At 39.8% G+C, this 18,824-nt stretch overlaps 1 protein-coding gene across 20 annotated transcripts in view; it reads right to left on the bottom strand.

Moving 5' to 3' along the window:
* DLG2 (discs large MAGUK scaffold protein 2) overlaps positions 1–18,824 on the bottom strand; it is a 2,352,634-nt gene that overhangs the window by 1,418,444 nt on the left and 915,366 nt on the right. The window contains exon 1 of one of the 20 annotated variants that reach the window (XM_045165943.1): positions 7,280–7,970. The exons of 18 other annotated variants lie outside the window; for them this stretch is intronic. In XM_045165943.1, the coding sequence (XP_045021878.1) occupies positions 7,280–7,381 (102 nt within the window). In that variant the 5' untranslated portion in view covers positions 7,382–7,970. Of the gene's footprint in view, positions 1–7,279; positions 7,971–18,824 lie in introns of those variants that run through there. One more of the 20 variants, XM_045165960.1, reaches the window with a different exon arrangement.

Raw genomic sequence — 18,824 nt, 5'->3', positions numbered from 1 at the left:
ACTCCTCATGTGCTCTTGAGTGAATTTCAAAGTGCTTGATTGAAGAACACTGCTCAGTTGACTATTAACAGTCTCCAAATTTTTCACCAGTCTGCAAAGCAGCCTTAATGAAACAGGAGACAAAAATATGCACTGAATATTTATCACATTTGAGGCACTGTGCTAAATGTTTTCATATGTGATATATCACTTAAACCTTAAGGCAGTCTTGTAAACAAGGTGTTATTTTTTCCTGCTTTTTACAGATAAAACTTGTCAATTTCTCTTCTCTCACCTTCATTCTCAGAACTTGTAGTTTGTAGTTGGAGGTCATGGCATATAAACATAACACTGAGTTAGAGATTAGGAGACCCGGTTTCTAGCTGTGGCTCTGGGACACAGTGTGTGATCTTCAGAAAGTCACCTCCTGAATGCGTCAGTAACCTTATGTGGGAAATGAGAACATGAAAACTATAGGATATGGTATATTAGATCACACTCTTCTCAAAAAAAAAAAAAGCATTTACTATAAGGCTGAATCTTCTTACAGATGTGCTTTGCATTCAAACTCAGAGTTATGCCCAGGAGAGAATGTAAAAATTAAAATTTTTGCAAATTGACTCCTAACATATAGGTCCTAAGAGGAAGTTGCCATTTGAAAGAACCCCAAAGTTAATTCTGGAAATGAGTGTATGCTCTAGACATGAACTATTTGGGCTCAAATTTTGGATCTGTTACTTGAAAGCTATGTGACTTCAGGCAAGTTACTTAAACTCTATATGCCTCAGTTTCCCCATGTCTAACACGGAGACAACTCTTATAACCCATTTCTCAAGATTATAATGAGAATTAAATGAGTTGACCTTTGCAAAGCATACGTAACAGGATCTGAAACATCTGCTGAGACAGGGATGAATGCCTTAACTGTGTAAATAGCTGTTAACTTGATGTACCCATTTTGACCACTTGGATTTTTGGCATTTCAGATATTTTTTTTAACTGGAATACACCAATATAGTCTTGGGAACTCACACCCCATTAACTCAAAGTCTGATAGAGTTTTAACTTTATTCAGAGGGAAACAAATTGATTACCTCTTACTTATAAATCCACAAGGTAGAGCTATTTAAAGCTGGGGAATATTATAACATATAATGTAACTTGCCATCACTAAAATGAATGTAGCAGTATCAATCACCAAGAGTCATAAAAGATTTAAAATATATCTCAGTAATTCTACTTATTCTAGACTATTCAAAGGAAATAATTTCAGATAAGAAAAAGATTTATTTCTCAAGATATGCTTTTGTTTTGATAGTAGAAAATTGGCGGGGAGGGGGGCAATTTTATCTTTTGGGCTTCCCAGGAGGCATAGTGGTTAAAGAATCTGCCTGCCAATGCAGGAAATGCAAGAGACCCAGGTTTGATCCCTGGGTCAAGAAGATCCCCTGGAGTAGGAAATGGCAACCCACTCCAGTATTCATGCCTAGAAAATTCCATGGACAGAGGAGTCTAATGGGCTATAGTTGATGGGTTGCAATAAGTTGGACACACCTGAGTGACTGAGCCTACAGCACAATGTTATCTTTGGGCTGAATATTCAAAAATAAGAATGTTAATCTGTTACATAGCTATTAAAATATATAAAATCACTCAGTTGTATCCAACTCTTTGTGACCCCATGGCCTATACAGTCCATGGAATTCTCTAGGCCAGAATACTGGAGTGGGTAGCCTTTCCCTTCTCCAGGGGATCTTCATAACCCAGGGACAGAACCCAGGTCTCCCACATTGCAGGCAGATTCTTTACCAGCTGAGCCACAAGGGAGGCCCATTAAAATATATACATAACTTCTAATATTCATTTAAAACATTCAGAAGTAAACATTATGATTACAACTCAAGTTTTTAAATGAAGATATATGTGGACCACCACCAACAAAATAGTACCAGGAAACTAGAAAAATATACATTAAAATATTAGTAGGTTTGATCTCCAGTTGTCTGAGACAATAGCACTTTCTAAAATTTGTTTTCCTTCTGATTTTATGGTTTTTAAATTGATTTTAATGAACACAAATTATAAAATAAAAACAAAGAATATACCAACATACACACTGGCAATATTCATATAAAGAAAAACTGTTCTACAAACGACCAATATACATATTGATATAGTGATTAATGCATCCTCTGGGACCACTACTCTTTGTAACAAAATTTGCTGTTTTAATAAACAAATGAGCAAATAAAACCACTTTACCACCACAGAGACTTGAAACTGAGGTTTGTAGAGGCTTGGGAACGCCTACAGGCTGGTGGGAACTGTCCACCAGAGAGGTGCTGACAGACTACAACCTTGGGAGCTTGTAAAATCACTCTCCAGACGTTGAGAGGCCACAGACCAGCTCCCTTTCCTCTTTCTCCTCTTTCTGATGTCTTTCTCCCTTTTCATCATCTTGTACTTTTCTTCCTTCCTCTCTGTCTCCTACTTTCTCTGTCTGGTAACTATGGAGATTGGGGGGGGGGTGCAAAAAAATGACCCTTGGAAAGGATAGTATCCTACTATCTAGGAAGTAACCTTTGTAAATGTTTAATCATGCTGGATTATTTTTTTTCCTTTCCTTTTACTTCTCTAGTAAAAATTTATTCCTTCTTTTGATTCGCTCCTCTTTTTCTCTATTTTCTTTCATTTAAATCCCTCTTTCTTAGTCTCATTGTTCTTTCTTTGGGGAGAGTCACCATTTAGACAAGAAAGAAGTTGATTTCTACCAGATGATTCCTTTCCTTTGAGAGGTCAAGCATTTTTTGTAATGTCTACACATTCACTAGAAGAAAAAAAAAAGCAGGTTGCAGGACTCTATAACTTTTCCAAGAACTTCTCTCTATCATAATCTATCAAACAGGAAATTAAAGGCACTGAATGTGCCTTGGGGTCTTAATGGTTTGATTCCGTTGAGTTGTTATATTAACAAATGACTATTTATGGGGAAGAGAGAGGTTCCTTAAGGTATGAGGCATATATCAATAAAATCTTACTTTGAGTTTAAAAGAAAGCAAGGAATAATCGCAGAGAACATAAGACTTTACAAAGCACTTTTATTAAGAAATAATAAATACTAGAGAAATATTAGGGAGTATGAGGATATTCAGAAATATCAGCAAAACTGACATCTCATCTTTTTATGTCTTGCCTGGGAAATGGTGAGAAAAAGGAAAAGAAGGAAAAGGGGCACACGGGGCTGCAGATCCTTGCAATGTAGTCAAGGAAAGAGGAAAACTATAGTCTGCTGTGAAATGGCATTCAGAACTTTGATCTTTGCAGGGGGAGAAAACAGAGTTACATAAAGACAAAGCTAATGCTCATTTTCAGATAATGACACAGAAACTATTATGAGCAGAAAAAAGCCTTTCAGAAGCCCTCCTTTTCCATGCAAAGTCCATTCTCATAGGCAGCATTATATGGTTATACCATATGGACTGAGGCAAAAAGAGAACTGATGCAATATGAAAACTTTTTTGAACAACTGTGTTTATCTTGTTGTTGTTTTTCAGTCACTCAGTCGTGTCAGACTCTTTGTGATCCCATGGACCACAACACACCAGGCTTCCATGACCTTCACCATCTCCTGAAGTTTGCTCAAACTCATGTCTATTAATTTATCTTATGAGACCTTAAGGTCAGGTGGGACTGTGGTTTCTGTATTTTAGGGAAGGAAGTAGAATCCCTTCTCTCAATAGATGTGTAATTCCTGGAGAAAAGAATGGCATCATACTTATACTTGTATCTCCAATGTCTATCACAGAGACTGGGATAGAGCCTAGCCCAGAAAGCCACTTCACATTTATATTCATAAGTAATATAGTCAGTTAACTAAACTGAATGGTGACCAGGATGCAGCAAGGGTAGGGCTCTGGAGATTGCTAAGTGACAAAATAATATTATTTGGGGTTTTTGCCTTGAAAGCTCAAATAACTCAGCACCCTTCAAGCCATTACTCCATTTGGGATAAGAATAGTTTAAGTACTTTTGAAACAGTCTGGCTTATACGCAAACAAGGTTTTAGACTTTGTCATACTAACTGTTTCCCAGGAAACAAAATAAATATCCATCCTAATAAACTTATTTTCAAACTTCCTAGATAATATTGGAATAAATGCACTTTCAGAGCCTCCATACTGACATACCTCCATGAGTTTTTAATTTTTTTCAACAGCCATTTAAATCCCACTTTCATTGATAAAGATTCAACTAAAATCATCATTTTATTTGTTTCCTTAAATGATGAATATAGTTAGTAGAGTCTGACTTTGAGATCATGGGGACAAAGCTGTTTATTGTCACATCTCCAGTGTCTAGCATCTTACTGGTTGCTCGGTATTTATCTTATGGATAAATACTTGTTAGTTGAATGGAACAATGGTATCAGTTTTTCATTCATTTTTATAAACACTTTTTGTTTTATGCATGCTTTACCAATATATAAACTGCTCCTACATTTTATATAAACACTTAGCAAAGAGGAAATAACTTCAGAGAAGTAATAATCGAGCTCATAGCAAAATGAACAATTTATCGAAAGAAATACCCTAAGAGTAAAAGAGGTAAAGAGAATCTTCTTATAATTGATGTACCCACTCCCCACAGTGAAGTTATGAAAATAACCAAGGCCATATAAAAGTATCAATCATTTGATGAATGCATATTTACTAAACATTGGATGTATCTCATTTAAACTGCATTCTTTCAATGAGATAGAAATATGCAATGTGGTAGTTATTACTGTGGCCATTTTATCTGTGAAAAAAACTAAGATTTAGAAAAATCATGTATTTAGTAAGTGATACATCTAGTTTTGAAATCCAGCCTATAGGATATGCCACTTTTCCACATTTTGTTCTGTTGTTATGTGTCAAATAGTGTTGAAGAACTTCACTGGAGAAAGGCTAGAATAGAAAGCTCCATTATTTCCATATCTAAGATTCCAAGGTGGGGACCTTATATCAGCCAGTAAATAATTAACCAACTGTTAAGTAAGGTTATAATATAATCATCAATCCCATTATACAAGGCTTTTAAGAATTATCTTATTCAAACATACTCGGCAAAATAAAATGGAATAGACCCTCTAAAAGTATTAATATATTTTCAGAGAGGTTTGATTTTTTTTCCAAAGAACATTATCTGCCAACCCACATGATTTAGGTATTTCACTCTATTGACACGGTTTTCTCAGAAATATGACTTTCTTAAACACCAAATGGAATAGAACTTAAAGGAAGTTAAACTAATGTAATTCCCCGGCATTAAAGAAAAAGGGCTTGTAATTATACCAGTTCTCTGCAACACGATCTGAAAATCAGGGAAAACTTAACAACATAAAAGAGACTTCTTTTGAATGTCCTGGGTTCAATGCATATTCAACAACATTCTGCACACCAATAGCTTATCTTATTTGATTATTAGCTTGTATTTAATTTCCCCTGGCAAATAATTCACCTTTGTAAATAATCATTTTGCACTGCAAAGCAATTCTCATGTATTTATTGGAATGGATTTTAAACAGTAGCCATCGCTAAGAGGCTACTGGAAATATAATTAGAAGAGTGAGTAGCTAGATGCATGGGGGAAGGGTTGCAAGTTGTGTGAGGAAAAGAGCTAAAAAGTTAGTTACTGGTGCTGTTCAATTACATACATCTTCCGGACAGCGATGAACATGCAAATCTTCAACAACCCTCAGAACTTTTCAGGGATTTTAAAAGGAGCATGAGGCTACTGTTTAGTATGATCAATATTTCTGGAACTAACTCTAAGGTATAGACTATCAGATTAAGTAAAAAAATAAATAAATAAAACATATATCTCTGACAGTAACTTTACCATTAAATGCTTAAATGAAAAACATCATAGGAGAATGTTAGGGCTGTAGAGGATTATCTCATCCATATCTTTCATTTTATAGAAGAAAACCCAGAGTCAGAGAAAGGAGATTCTCTAGGCACAGCCAGTGTAAGACTTATGATTTTGACTCCCAATTTTTCCACTAAACCTACGCCTCCTCTGAGCATCATCCATGAAGTTGACTGTGTATGTTTCTGTAACCCCACTGCCTAAGGTGCTTGTCAGTATCCAGTGCAGTCAGTCATGTTATCCTTCAGAACAGAAGAGATCGTGTGACTTTTAATCACTTACAAAAGTGAATTTTCAGTTATTTTATGTGACGTTCTTTCTCCCTCTCTTCCCCTCTCTCCTTAGAGAATCATCATAGTAGCCACAAAAGTGTTTTTACACAAACAGGCAAGACACCCCCAGCCCTCACCACCACAGTTTTTCACAATGAGAAAAAAAGTGAAGCTATGTCCCTAAGAGTAAGGGGACATGAACTCGGACCATTAGGGGGCTGAGACTGCTCAAATTCCTGGCTCTGTAAGTCTTTCTCAGGGAGTGCCGGCTCCCAGAGTCCACCAAAAAAAAGTTTCAGACACTGAGCAACGAATGGTAACCTGCTTCGGAAACCTTCAAACCTCATTTCCTTGGGAACACCAATCACCTTTACAAAAAATCTGGGGTGGGACAGTTATTCACAAGAAACTCACTGAATAATCGCGCCACCTCTGGATAACATTTCTGAGTGTTGACTTCGAGTGGATTGTATAAGCTTAGAGAAAAATACACAACTGGGGGCAACGCGAGCCTGGCTCCAGATTCTTCTGTCTAAAATAAAAATAGGCTCCTCAGTTTGCAAAGTGCCAGATTGCAAACTGATAGGTTTTGTGTCATCTCAAGTCCATCCACCACTCCGGAAAAACCCTGACGGCGGGTCCTGCGGGTCCGGGTGAGTTCAGGAGGAGTGACGGCGGGTCCTGCGGGCCCGGGTGAGTTCAGGAGGAGTGACGGCGGGTCCTGCGGGTCCGGGTGAGCTCAGGAGGAGTGACAAGTTCAGGAGCTGGCAGCTCAGCTGTCACAAGCCCAGTCGCCAGCTAAGTATAGAAAGAGATCCCAAGCCGAGAGCCACCTAATGCGTCCCTTTCCGAGGATTTATCTGCTCTTGGAGCCTCTGTGCATTAGCGATCAGGGTCCCGTCATGAGTCACGACCGAGTTATCAAACCCAGCCACAGATGCCGGGACATCACTGAGGTCCCCGGGCCCCCAAACCCAGTCGGCTCCCAGAGGGAGCCAAGCAAGCCTGAGCTCTGTCACTCTCCCAACAGGCAGACACATAAACAAATAATAAAAGGAATTGTTTGTTCCCCTCCAGGGAGGCAGCATGCATTAAAAAAGACATGAACCTCATCCTACCTTGCATCCAAACATCAACGACAAAGTGTTGTTGGTGCAAGCAACTTTGCAGTGGCAAATCATTGGTGTAAAACAGTCAGGGTCCTTAACAACAAGGGACATTCCTTTCGAGCTGCGGCAGTGGCAGCTCGCTGGGGGACCCGACCACGGTGCTCACCCGGCACATGGAGCGACAGCCTAGAGGCGGCGGCCACTTCGATCGCTGGCCCCTGCGCCCCGCGCGGCCATCCCAGCGCCGGGGTAGAAGCCACGCCGCGGGCAAGTACCAAGCGTCTCGGGGTCTCCCTTCCCTGGGGAACGAGGCGTGGGGGGAGGGACAGAAACAAGAAGGGCTTTCCACCCCCCTCCTTTTGGTGAATTTGGGGGAGGGAGGTAAATTAAAAAAAAAAATCAAAAAATAAAAATAAAAAGGAAGCCGGGCGCTTAGAGGAGGGTTCAAAGGAGGTGGGGCAGTATTACCATGTAAAAGAATGTACCCGCCTACTCGCCCCAGTCATACAAGATTGTCATGCGAGCTGAAGGGGGCTGAAATTATTCTCCCTGAAGGGGAAAAAAAAAATACTGCAGCTCCCGGTTTGGTAAAAAGCCAATGGCTTGCTGCAATCCAGAGTCACCGTGGGGAGCGCTGGCCGGACGAGTGGGGTGGGAGGGGGTGCGCGCGCGGCTCGCCAGCCTCGCCCAGCCAGCCCGCGCGTCCCGCCCCTCCCCCCCCCCCCCCCCGAGGAGTCCCGGGGTCCCAGTGGGGGTGCTCCGGGCGCTGCTGGGACCCGGAGATCTCACTGGGCTCTCTTTGCCTCTGCTGCCCTCGGAGAGGCGACCTCCGAGGCTGAGCTGTCCAGGTGAGGGGAGAGGCCCACGCGGAGCCCTGCAGAGAGCATCCTCTCCTCCCTCTGACTTCAGCTTGCCTGAGTTGAGGCCGGTACAGGCACCTGGGCCAGAAGTGGGCTGAAAACGGCTTCCCGAGGGCCCTACACCTCCTTGACTTCTGTGTCAGCAAGCCTACTCACGCCCTGGGTGGTAGATTTGGCCTCAGCCAGGGCTTTATCTGATACAACATTTTTTTAAATTCAAAACGGAAGAGTCCGCCCCCTCCCTACCTTGACGTCTTAGGGGCTCTAGGAAGCTCCAGAAGTGTTACTGTTGTTCCGGAAGTAGGAATGACAAGATTGGTGGATGCTGTATTGATTTTTTCTTTTTCCTTTTTTAAGTGAGGCTGTCAAAATTACAAAAGATCAAAAAAAAAAAAAAGAATCAGCATGTGGCCGGCCCAGCTGCAAAATTGCTTGTCAGAGACAAAAAAAAAAAAAAAAAAAGAAAGAAAGAAAGAAAGGAAAGAAAATGTGATAGTAGGTTGCAGAATAGGAAATGGGTAGAACTAGCCCTCTCTGGGTGCCACCTGAGTGCTTGGCACTGTGCCTCACAGATGGCTGGCGGAAAGAGAGCAAGTCATCAGGATGTGGAATCAAACTCTGGCTCTGGTGCTGAGGATGGCTTTGTGTAAGTTGCAGTGTTTGTGCCTCACTTCGCTTTGTGGGCTTATTAACTCCTACCTTGCAGAGTTGTCATGAAGACTCGAGATGATAAACAACACCTTCCCGTGGTCAGCCTTGGTAGTCCATGGTAGGTACTCTGTACTTAAATAGCTTGTTGTCATTCAGTTGCTCAGTCGTGTCTGACTCTTTGCAACTCCATGGACTACAGCACACCAGGCTTCCCTGTCCTTCACTATCTCCCGGAGTGTGCTCAAAATCATGTCCATTGAGTTAGTGATGCCATCCAACCATCTCATCCTCTGTTGCCTCCTTCTCCTCTTGCTCTCAATCTTTCCCAGCATCAGGGTCTTTTCTAGTGAGTCAGCTCTTCTCATCAGGTGGCCAAAGTACTGGACCTTCAGCTTCAGCATCTGTTCTTCCAATGAATATTCAACTTACATAGCTTAGCTCTTGTATTAGCCCGAGAGGTAGATGTTACTGGACACATGTTTTGTAGAGAAAAAAATAACTGACAATCTAAGGGCTATATCACTTCCCCAAGTCACACAATCAATAAGCCATGAAGGTTAGATTCAAAGAAAATTGATGGAATATAAAAAAGCATTATCACAGGGTACATCACACATCTCTCCAGAAGCATGTTCTAAATTTTCCAGATTTACTGGAGGTCAGGCTTGTCCCATTCACATAAATGTAGTCATTTCAAAAGTCTCTAAGTGGTCCATGAACTCAGATCTCACTTGAAACAGAGCAACTTAGTCCTCAATATCTATAGCAAGCTCTGCTGGAACCATGCTGTCCTGACGTAGTTTTCCCAAAACACCAGACCACTTGTCCTCTAAATTAATAGAAGTCCAAATACCACTACGGGCTTCAACTTACAAAGTTCCAGGAAGAATAAAAGAACAAAATAACTTGCAAGCTGTTAAGTCAAATGCAGTATCCTATAAAATTTCCCTCACCTGGCGACCTCCAAAATAGCCCAGCCTCCCTCCTGTCCCAAGTTAATGGAAGCCAAACCAGATCGCATCCAAATTCTGTGGAGTGCTTTTAAAAAAAGAAAGAAAGAAAACAGAAAAGAATGATAAAAGAAAAAAATGCATTCTCAGGCTCACCCCTACATTCTCATTCCATAAGCCAAGAAGATATCAAGAAATCTACATTTTTAATCAGCCCCCTGATGAGAGGAATATGTGTCCTGCCTCCAAAATGAAGACCTCTTGAAGGGAAATCAATACAGAGCAAAGCATGAGCAAAGATCAGCAGGGAAAGACAGTCGAAGTTGAGGCAAGTCTGGTTCTAACTGAAGAGGGCAGCTGTGTCTCAAGTTTTGTGGTTATGATACTAAATGTAGGCGTCCTTACCTAGTTGATTTCTCTAGTAGGAATTGGGGTTAATTCAATCCAGTGCATATCTAGGGCCTGCCAGGACTCAGGCGGTGATACATATATGTGCTCAAACATACCAGGTCACATGGTAGGGGCAGAACTCTGGTCTGGTGCCTGCTGTGTAATCTTAAAGTCACATTCACAGACTATGTGTATCCCTTAGCATTTTTTCCCTGTTAGCATAAAATGTGTGATTGTGTGAGCACTTCCACCTACAGAGCGTCTATAATTATGGCTGTTTTTCCAAAGGAGAATGGATTCTAAAAAAGTTGTACAATATTTCCCTTATTCATTAGCCTATAATTTAGATTTCAAACACCCCAAAAGTATTGTATGCTCTATATTGTGATGTTCCAATAATAACTAACACAGTCTTTCCCTAATGAATTACCCAGGCTAAGGCTGACCTCCTATTCTAGGGCAGCATTACAGGCTGCTAGGCTCAAGTCATTTCCCATTTTCCAGCTTGTGCTGGTTTAGGTTAACAAAGACAAATGACAAAATATAAAGGACAATGTATATTTCATTCCTCGATCTTCTGTTGTTTAATCAGTGGAACTTCATTGATTATACCTCTCTCTCCACACACACACACACACACACGTGTGTGTGTCTATGTATATCTGTTATCTGTTCATATACATCTGATAAAATGCTTTTCCTTAATTCTTGTCTCTTGATAATAGCTCTGGAGTGAAGTGAAAGTGGGGGAGGAGAGAAAATGTTGTTTCCATGACAATGCATTCCTTAGTTACAGGCAGTAACCACTATGGTTAACAAAATGAATCACTGTTACCTTAAGATATGAACACACTGCATTATTGGTCTGAAAAGCTAATTAGGGAGTATACTGCATGGGGGTGTCCTGCAGTAATTTTAGGAGAAGATATTACTAGGGAATGCCAGGAGATGATGCACTGATTTTAATAGTCAAAATAACCACCCTTAATTACCTCAGTGAGTGGTAACATTTACAGCTCTTCCTAATAATCATCACCTTTGCAAAATAATACGTGACAACTACACGCTCTTAAACATTTTTCCTTCTTACAATTTTTCTCCAAATAGACTCACAATCATAAATGATCGTAATGATAATCAGGATGATCAAAAAATATGATCAGGGTTTAATTTTATTCTTTTATTTACTGCTATCATTATTATTCCCAATCCCAAATCAGGACAAGGCAAAAGGTATTAGCTATTGACTTAGCTTTTTTTCTTCCTTTATTGATCCCGTCCACAGCAATTTTTTAAGAAGAGGTGGTTCATGGTGGAAGGGAAAAGAGTGTAATGGACACCAGGAGCCATGGTGTTTCTTCCTATTGACTGTGTGACTTCAAGCAAGTTACTCCCTCTCTGAGCCACAATTCCCTTGTCCATTGAGATGAAATGGGTACGCTAGAGTATCTCTAAGTTTACTTTCAGTGCTGAAGTTCTCTGAGTGGTTCTTACAAATAAAGGATCTGAGATGTAAAGGAAATTTAAGAAGCCATTTCTTTCAGTCACCTGTCTCAGAAAATAAACTTTTCGATAGTGCTTACTATTTGATATGCTCTACTATAGTGTTTGCTATATGTAATATTATCAGTTCGGCAGCGGGCTGAACCCAGATTCTACCCTTGAGAGCCAACTGTACCTAATTCCAACCTTTAATGGTATCATGCTGGTAGTTTGAAATCAGCCATGGAGGAAGTATTTCCACATAAATTGGAAAACACTATATACCAAGACTTTTTTTTCTTCAGAGAAACATCTATCAACACAGCACTGGTTTAAGTACTCTATCTACATTAACTTATTTAATCTGCACAACCTCTCAAACTTACACACACACACAAACAGGAAACTGAATCACAGAGAAATTAAATAATTTGCCCAAGCTAACAAAATTGATAGACAAGTCAACTAAATGAATCAACTGACGAAAAAGCCGTGATAGCTTTCAATAACAAATGTTTATTTCTTCCTTATGCGAGACATCCTTCATAGTGTGACCCTGACTCTAGCCCATGTTATTCCATGAACAGAAGAGCAGCCTCTATCAGGGGCATGATGTTTTCATGGCAGAAGTAAAAAAATGATCAGTTACTCAGTATGCAGTGGCTCTTAACATTTCTATTCAGATAGGAAAACATATTCCTGTTTGCATTTTATTAGCCAAGGTATGTCATGTGGCCAAACCCAATGCCAGTCAGGTGGGGAAGGATAATCCTTTCACAGTGATGAAGGAGAACATTTGGGAACAATAATTTACTAAATAACAGCTTAGCTGGGTGATAGAATGGGGATTTGAACCCAAGAAATCTGAAGTGATGAGCCAAGTTCTTAATAAGTAGGCCATTCTGCCTGCGACAGCCAACACATCTTTATTTTTCACCTATTTTTCATATTAGGGTTTGTTATTTAATAACTCTTTAAGGGAATGACTCCTATTAAAAAAATCATGGTAGATACAGAAAACATATAAGAACTTTGGAGTGAATCAGATATGCATGGTTTGGCACTATTCACTATGCGATTTCAACCTTTAATTATTTTCCTATACTCACCATCCCTACCAATGACTGTCCACTTATTTTTGCTTAATCTTTAGTACACGTCTTCAGGTAATTAATTTATCAATAACTTCATAACACAAACTACATTTTTTATTATTGAGCTTCTTGAATTAAGGTGAAGAGGCATATGAACATGTCTTTCTGCCATCAATGAGTTTGCAAACTAATTGAAGATATTGTCGTAAAATAAAAACAGTATCTCTGACAGTAAGAAAATATATATACAATTAAGTACTAAAATGTACTTGAAGTCCATAAGATTATTTGGCCCATCTAGTTAACTTCTCTGAACTATCATTTCTTATTCTTTAACTGGTATCGCTATAAGGCTTAAATGAGATAATGTGTTTCAAAATGTCCACTCCTCTTATCTGGTTTGTGATAAATGCTCAGTCAACTGGAGACACTTTATGTTGATTTCCTAACTTTTTTTTTCCCCCCAATAAAAGTTAACTGGATTCATTTTGATATTTGGCAAAACTAATACAGTTATGTAAAGTTTAAAAATAAAATAAAATTAAAAAAAAAAAGAAAAAAAAAAGTTAACTGGAAAGAATAAACCCATTAGACGTACCCAATACGTATAATCTTTATGCAGAACTCTTTAACTTTTCTTCACAATTTTATTCTCCCAAAGACTCTTCAGGCCCTTTCTCAGGTTTTCCACATTCCTCTTACTGAGGAACACACAGCTGCAGTGAGGGTTTGTGTTAGAGTCAGGACCCATAAAACCTGACTCTGAAATCCATCACGCCTTCCCCATGATCGCTGCTCCTTGGTCTTCTCTGTAATTTCTGAGTCTTCTCCTTCTATTCGCCTGCCGCCAAGTACAGACTCCTTTGAGCCAGTCATGCTTACTGACTAGTTGGCCATTATTTGAGACATACATGCCATGTTTGGTTGACCTTTACTTGGAATAATTTTCTTATTTATAGTTTGGAATGATCGAGTCAATAAATGAATTAATAAAGAACAATTAAATATATGGGTTAAGCCAGCCTTTCCACAGCTACCATGTAGGCTCTTGGTGAACTAATGTAGATCATTGTTTGTCTTTTAATTCAGTCCTTGGCCCCCAACTTCCTCAATGAAAGGAATACAACCCTTATTGAGAAAATGTCATCCTATTGATTCAGAATCAATTTTACCATTTTGTTTTAGCAGCATGAATTTTGAAATAATAGCTATCCTTAGCTTCAATAAGACAAGGCACAATTTTGGCTCTAAGATGTCTCATGATATTCCACTTTCACTCACAGTGCCATTTTGAGAAAAGCAACTCAAAAATATCACCCTCTGCACCACCTGTGAAAGTATCCTAAATAGGAAAAGTCAAATGAAAAAGAATTCTGCCTAGGTCTTTTTGTTTACCAAATTTGGTTTCAGTGTTGAAAGAATAAGGTTTGGGTCTTGGGTTCCAATCTTAGCTTTGATACTTACTATGTCATTCTGAGTTAACCACTTAGTCTCTTTGACAGTTAATTTTCTCATCCATTAAAAAAAGGAGAGGGGTGTTAAATAATAACACCTATACTACAGGGTTCCTCTGAGAATTAATTAAAATATCATGTATGAGTGGGGAAACAGTGGAAACAGTGTCAGACTTTATTTTTGGGGGCTCCAAAATCACTGCAGATGGTGACTGCAGCCACAAAATTAAAAGATGCTTACTCCTCGGAAGAAAAGTTATGACCAACCTAGATAGCATATTGAACAGCAGAGACATTATTTTGCCAACAAAGGTCCGTCTAGTCAAGGCTATGGTTTTTCCAGTGGTCATGTATGGATGTGAGAGTTGGACTGTGAAGAAAGCTGAGCACCGAAGAATTGATGCTTTTGAATGGTGGTGTTGGAGAAGACTCCTGAGAGTCCCTTGGACTGCAAGGAGATCCAACCAGTCCATTCTGAAGGAGATCAGCCCTGGGTGTTCTTTGGAAGGAACGATGCTAAACTCCAGTACTTTGGCCACCTCATGTGAAGAGTTGACTCATTGGAAAATATTCTGATGCTGGGAGGGATTGGGAGCAGGAGGAAAAGGGGACAACAGAGGATGAGATGGCTGGATGGCATCACCAACTTGATGGATGTGAGTTTGAGTGAACTCCAGGAGTTGGTGATGGACAGGGAGGATGGACAGGGGTGATGGACAGGGATGAAACTGCATGCTGCAATTCAGGGGGTGCAAAGAGTCGGACACAACTGAGCGACTGAACTGAACTAAAGTGCCTGGCATGCATTTTTTTTTTTTTTCATTTTCAAGTGAAGTGAAGTCCTTCAGTCATTTCCGACTTTGTGACCTGGTGGACTGTAGCCTACCAGGCTCCTCCATCCATGGGATTCTCCAGGCAAGAATACTGAAGTGGGTTGCCACTTCCTTCTCCAGGGGATCTTCCTGACCCAGGGATTGAACCCAGGTCTCCCGCATTGCAGACAGATGCTTTACCCTCTGAGCCACCAGGGAAATTCATTTTCAAAGACAGCATTTATTTTTAACAGTATTTTTTTTCTAAATACAAAACTAAAAGTTTAGTATAGAAATAATTTTGAATAGAAATTATTTTCAATAGAAAATATTGTCAGGTACAACAAAAGCAATTTGAAAGTACTCACAATTCCATTGCTAGAGGTAACTAATCTTAATACTTTGGAGGATGTGATATGCTATGCTAAGTCGCTTCAGTTGTATCCTACTCTTTACAATGCTATGGAATATAGCCCACAAGTCTCCTCTGTCCATAGTATTTGCCAAACAAGAATACTGGAGTGGGTTGAATGCCTTCCTCCAGGGGATCTTCCTGATTCAGGGATCGAACCCCTTTCTCCAGTGTCTCCTGCATCGGCAGGTGGCTTCTTTACCACTAGTGCCAGCTGGGAAGCCCAAAGAGAGTCACAAGTGTGTGTGTGTTAGTTGCTCAGTCATGCGCAACTCTTTTCAATCCCATGACCTATAGCCCACCAGGCTTCTCTGTCCATGGAATTTTTCAGGCAATAATACTGGAGTGGGTAGCCATTCCCTCTTCAAGGGATCTTTCCAACCCAGGAATTGCACCCATGTCTCCTGCATCTCCTGTATCGCAGGCAAATTCTTTTACTGTTTGAACCACTAGAGAAGCCCACTTTGGAGGTTCAGTTCAGTTCAGTCACTTGGTCGTGTCCAACTCTTTGTGACTCCGTGGACCGCAGCACACCAGGCCTCCCTGTCCATTGCCAACTCCCGGAGCCCACTCAAACTCATGTCCATCACGTAAGTGATGGCATCCAACCATCTCATCCCTGTCCCCTTCTCCTCTGGCCTTCAGTCTTTCCCAGCATCAGGGTCTTTTCCAAAGATTTAGGTCTTCGCATCAGGTGGCCAAAGTATTGGAGTTTCCGCATCAGCATCAGTTCTTCCAAAGAATATTCAGGACTGATTTTCTTTAGGATTGACTGGTTGAATCTCCTTGCAGTCCAAGGGACTCTCAAGAGTCTTCTCCAACACCACAGTTCAAAAGCATCAATTCTTCGGTACTCAGCTAACTTTGGAGATTACACTTCCAGTAATGCTTCAACAAAATTGTGTTTAAACTGTGTATAATGGTGCAGGCTAATTTAGAAAATAATATACCTTTGACACCTGCCCATGCTTTTTGGAAGAAGTCTTCCTATAAAAATACTATCAATAATGGCACAGTATATTAATATAGTGTGGCATATTTCACAAGCCCTTTTTTGACAGGGGTCAAAAATATTTCTGAAATCAATATCATGAGAAAAATGGAAGTGTTCTTGTGAACAAATATTTGCACATATCCATAACAAAATTATTAGGCTAAATCTTATAGATAAGGAATTCTTGGTGTAAAGAGCATGAACATTTAGGCAATTTTAATGTATACTAGCCAATTTATGTTTGTATTAATTTCTATTTCCATTAAAATTTTATAGGACTCATTGTTATTCTCCATTAATAACACACTATAGGAGTTATTTCAGCCAAACTCTGGTGGTAAGATTTTTATTTGTCTGAAGATGCTATTTTTATTTTATTAGGTTGTTTTATTGGTTTTTACATGATAGTTTGTGGTTGTTGTTAACTGCTGAGTTGTATCCCACTCTTTTGCAACCCCATGCACTATAGCCTACTAGTCTCCTCTGTCCATGGGATTTCTCAGGCAAGAGTACTAGAGTGGGGTGCCACGTTCCTTCTCCAGGGGATCTTCCCCACCCAGGAACTGATGACAGCTTAGCTCAGTATCAATTATAGGCTGCCAGTTATTTTCTCCCAGTATTCTGTAGAGTCAGTTCAGTTGTCTTTTCTCTGTAAGTGCTCAATTGCTTCCTACTGATCAAGTTTTTTAGTTGTTTTGGCATTCTGGATATTTACCTCAATGTAATTAGATATTGAGTTCACCTTCTTTATCCTCTTTAGGTCTTCTTTTGATTGCTGCATCCCGGGATTCATGTCTTTAATCAATTCCTTAAAAAATGTGAAGGCATACCACTTTGCATTTTTCTCTCCCTCATGCTATCCTTTCCCCACCTCCACCTTAAACTGCGATCACATACGTATTTGCTATTGTTGTTGTTTAGTTGCTAAGTCATATCTGACTCTCTGCAACCCTGTGGCCTGTAGCCTGTCAGGCTCCTCTGTCCATGGGATTTCCCAGACAAGAATACTAGAGTAGGTTGCCATTTCCTTCTCCAGAGGATCTTCCAACCCAGGTACTGAACTGGCAACTCCTTCATTAGCAGGCAGATTCTTTACCACTGACCCACCAGGGAAGCCCCACATATATAATTCTTTTCCTTTTTTTCTTATACTTTTTATTTCTTTAGCTTCCCTTGCTGCACTGTGGCTAATTTCTTCACGTATCTTTCTATTTCTTAATTTTGTCTTCAGTTCTTTAAAAAACATCTGTATTGTTTTAAATTTTAGTTGCTATACTTTCAGTTCTGAAAGTTCTGTTGTTTTTTTGAGATATCACTGAGGGGTTATACGTTTAAGGTACACAAGGGGCTTCCATAGTGCCTCAGACAGCAAAGAATCTGCCTGCAATGCAGGAGACCCAAGTGCGATTTCTGGGTTAGGAAGATCCCCTGGAGAAAGGAATGGCAACCCACTCCAGCATTCTTGCCTGGAGAATCCCATGGACAAAGGAGCTTGGTGGGCTACAGTCCATGGGGTCACAAAGAGTCAAACACAACTGAGCAACTAAACGTGCAAACACAGACACAAGGTACACAGTGTATTTGTACACATATATTTATACAGACTGACCTCTGTAGTGTTAAGGAACACCTCTGTCACCTCATATAATCACCAGTTATTTTTTGTGGTGAGAACATTTAAGATCTACTCTTTTAATAACTCTCAAGTATCTAGTACAGTATTACAAACTATAATCACCATACTATACATTAGATCCCCCAAACATTTTTATCTTACAATGGAAATTATGTATCCTTTGACCAACATCTCCCCAATTCCCCTACTCTCCAGGCTCTGGTAACTACTATTCTACTTCTGGCTTGTATGAATTTGGCTTTTTTGGATTACGTATGTACGTAATACCATACAGTATTTATCTGTCTCTGACATAGTTCATTTAGTATAATACCCTCCAGGGTCATTCATATTCTTGCAAATGGCAGGATTTCCTTCTCTTCTATGGCTGAATAATATTCTATCACATATATATTCTGTTATATACATTACAGAGAGAGATGTATGACACAGCTTCTTTGCACTATTCATCTGTTGATGGACACTTAGGTTGCTTCCATATGTTGGCTATTGTGAATAATGCTGCCATGAACATGGGACTGCAGATATATCTTCAATATCCCTTTTCCTTTCCTTTAGATATATACCCAGAAGAAGGATTGCTAGTAATTCACTTAATTTTTTGTGGAAACTTCATACTGTTTTCATAGTACCTATGCTACACCAACTTACATTTTCACCAACAGTACACAGGGATTCCTTTTCTCCACATCTTCACTAAGACTTGATATCTCTGTCTTTTTGATGATAGTGATTCCAACAGTATGAGGTGATATCTCATTGTGGCTTTGATTTGCATTCCCCTAATGATTAGTGATCTTTTTTTTTTAATTTATTTAT

Source organism: Bubalus bubalis, chromosome 5 (assembly GCF_019923935.1).
Source record: "Bubalus bubalis isolate 160015118507 breed Murrah chromosome 5, NDDB_SH_1, whole genome shotgun sequence".
Classification (NCBI taxonomy): Eukaryota; Metazoa; Chordata; class Mammalia; order Artiodactyla; family Bovidae; genus Bubalus; species Bubalus bubalis.
Note: the sequence above shows the minus strand (reverse complement) of the source record. Positions and strands in the feature narration are given on the sequence as shown.